The sequence below is a fragment of the Gopherus evgoodei genome, unplaced genomic scaffold (assembly GCF_007399415.2).
Source record: "Gopherus evgoodei ecotype Sinaloan lineage unplaced genomic scaffold, rGopEvg1_v1.p scaffold_39_arrow_ctg1, whole genome shotgun sequence".
In the NCBI taxonomy this organism is placed as follows: Eukaryota; Metazoa; Chordata; order Testudines; family Testudinidae; genus Gopherus; species Gopherus evgoodei.
The window spans coordinates 2,794,289-2,796,446 of record NW_022060060.1 but is presented as its reverse complement, the minus strand read 5'-3'; the positions used below and the strand labels follow the sequence as shown (position 1 = coordinate 2,796,446).

General features: G+C 41.9%; 1 gene segment (V, D, J or C); it reads left to right on the top strand.

Moving 5' to 3' along the window:
• The first annotated feature begins 251 nt into the window (after positions 1 to 251).
• Positions 252 to 1,320, top strand: LOC115642295. The segment is given in 2 exon segments: positions 252 to 454; positions 950 to 1,320. Coding segments are annotated over 2 exon segments (417 nt in total).
• The last annotated feature ends 838 nt before the right edge of the window (positions 1,321 to 2,158 follow it).

Genomic DNA, 2,158 nt, shown 5'->3' with positions numbered 1-2,158 from the left:
AGTCCAGAGAGGGAGAAGTATTCCAGCTATCCTGAGAAATAGTTCCCACTGGTTAACAGATTAGCACACAGGGGGGCGCTGTTACACCTGTGAGACCTATTTCATTTGTCTGTGACACAAAGAATATTTCCTTTCCTGGCCTCTGCAGTCTCCTCCTGTAACTCTTCTCCTCAGACATTGTCAAAAAAATTTCATGGGGTATTGCAGACAGAAAAGAGACAAGCATACGGCTAGCACAGCTGCTAAACCTTTGAAAAAGCAGAAATAAATCATTTTCAAAGACATCACTTCCAAAGCAAACTTCTATCTTTGCTCTTCTATGAACCAGGGAACGAAAAGGACACAGCTGTGGATGTGGATAAGGCCAGATTTTGCAAGATTATTAAACAACAAATTATTAAAACGACCATGCCGCTCGCTTTCTCCTTCATGGTTTTGATAATCGTTTGTTCAAGTGAGTATAGTTTGTTTTGGGAACTTGAACTATTTTATGATTTTGCATTTTATAAGTCATATTTTTTGCAGTGGCCAATACATTCTATTTCATTTTTCTTTTCTTCCAACCCGTCAATGCCTCAATATGAAACGGAGAGCTAAGACAGACACAACGTGAAGGACATAGAAAATTATTCAAGTGACAAAATGAAAAGGAGATGGGATTCCTTCATGTGTAAATGGTTCTTTATTTCTGACGTGAATAGTTTAAGAATAAAAGGAATCTGGACACCATTTTTAAGGACAGGGGGTAGGTAACTGTAATAAATTGAAGGAGATCTTTGGAAATGAGGAACACTTCGCAAAATGTTCCATGTTATGTTTGGCTGAGATTTGTATAAGGATTTTAGGGAAGCGAGGAGCCGATCTACAGTTCAGTTTGGGAGCCCAGATGCCTTACGATACTATGAAACTTCCAGCCCTGATCAATTTAAAATTGTATTTTCCTTTGCAGAAAGGACCTGTGCAGACTCAGTAATGCAACCAGCAGGCACCATTCACATCCAGGAAGGAAAACATGTACTTCTCCACTGCACCTATGATTACTCTGGGTCTACTCCTATGTTCCTCTGGTACGCGCAGTATCCCCATGAGGCCCCTCGTCCGTTGCTGACACAATATGAAGCCTCGGACGAGGAGGAGAAGAGACGCAGGCGAGGGTTCTCTGCTAAACTGGAGAAAGACTCCAAATCCTTCAACCTGGAGAAAAACTCCAGCGAAGTGAGCGACTCTGCTGTCTATTACTGCGCCGTGAGAGACACAGCGAGTAAAGCCGCCAGGGGAGCTGTACAAAAACCCCACCGTCTGAGAAACACAAAGGGCTGAAATAGCCGAGACTTCTGGTGTCAGGAACTCAGAGTGTAATTTCTATGCTTTAGTATTTACAATATCTCTTTTTTATTCTGCACCCTCTCCCTTGTTTCTGTCCTAACCCTGGGTAGCATTTGGGTTACATTTAGGAGTAAAGGATTAAATGTTACTATACCTAGTGCTTAGAATGTAGTGTTATATGTATTTGCATTATTGGGGTTGATTGGGGTTAGGATTAACGCTCTGAGTTGGAGCACAGTCAGCAGCTAGGGGGTGGAGATTAGATTTAGACCTTTTAAGGTTAGTGTTTTGGTTAGGACCTGGGTTATGTTTAAGGTTAGGGTCAGGGTTAAATTTATAATTAGGGTTAGAAGAAAGTTAGATGAAGGGGTTAGTTTTAGGATTACTGTTTAAAATTAGGTTAGACTGAAGGCTGGGGCTGAGGTTATGTTTAGGGTAAGATTTATGATTAGGCTTTAGATTATAGTTAGGGAGATATTAGGGTTTGGGGTTAGGATTCGAGTGTTGGTTATGGTCAGAGTGAGGAGTTATGGAGAGCGTTAGGATTCTGACTTAGGGTTTATGATTGAGATTTTGGGTTCAGATTAATAGTAAGATCAGGTTTTTATTATCTTTGCACTGTCCTAATCTGCACTGACCACCTCTCGCTGCTTCTGGGGTCTCTGTGCCGGGTCTGTATCCCAGCGTAATCTCAGCACTGCGCAAACATTACTGCGCTTGTCTCAGAAACACCACTGTGATGCTGGGACGTGTTACTACCCTCATTTTATTATATACGGGGAAAGTGAGGTATCGAGTGAGGTTTCTAGAAGGTTTGTCTGGCGAGCTCACC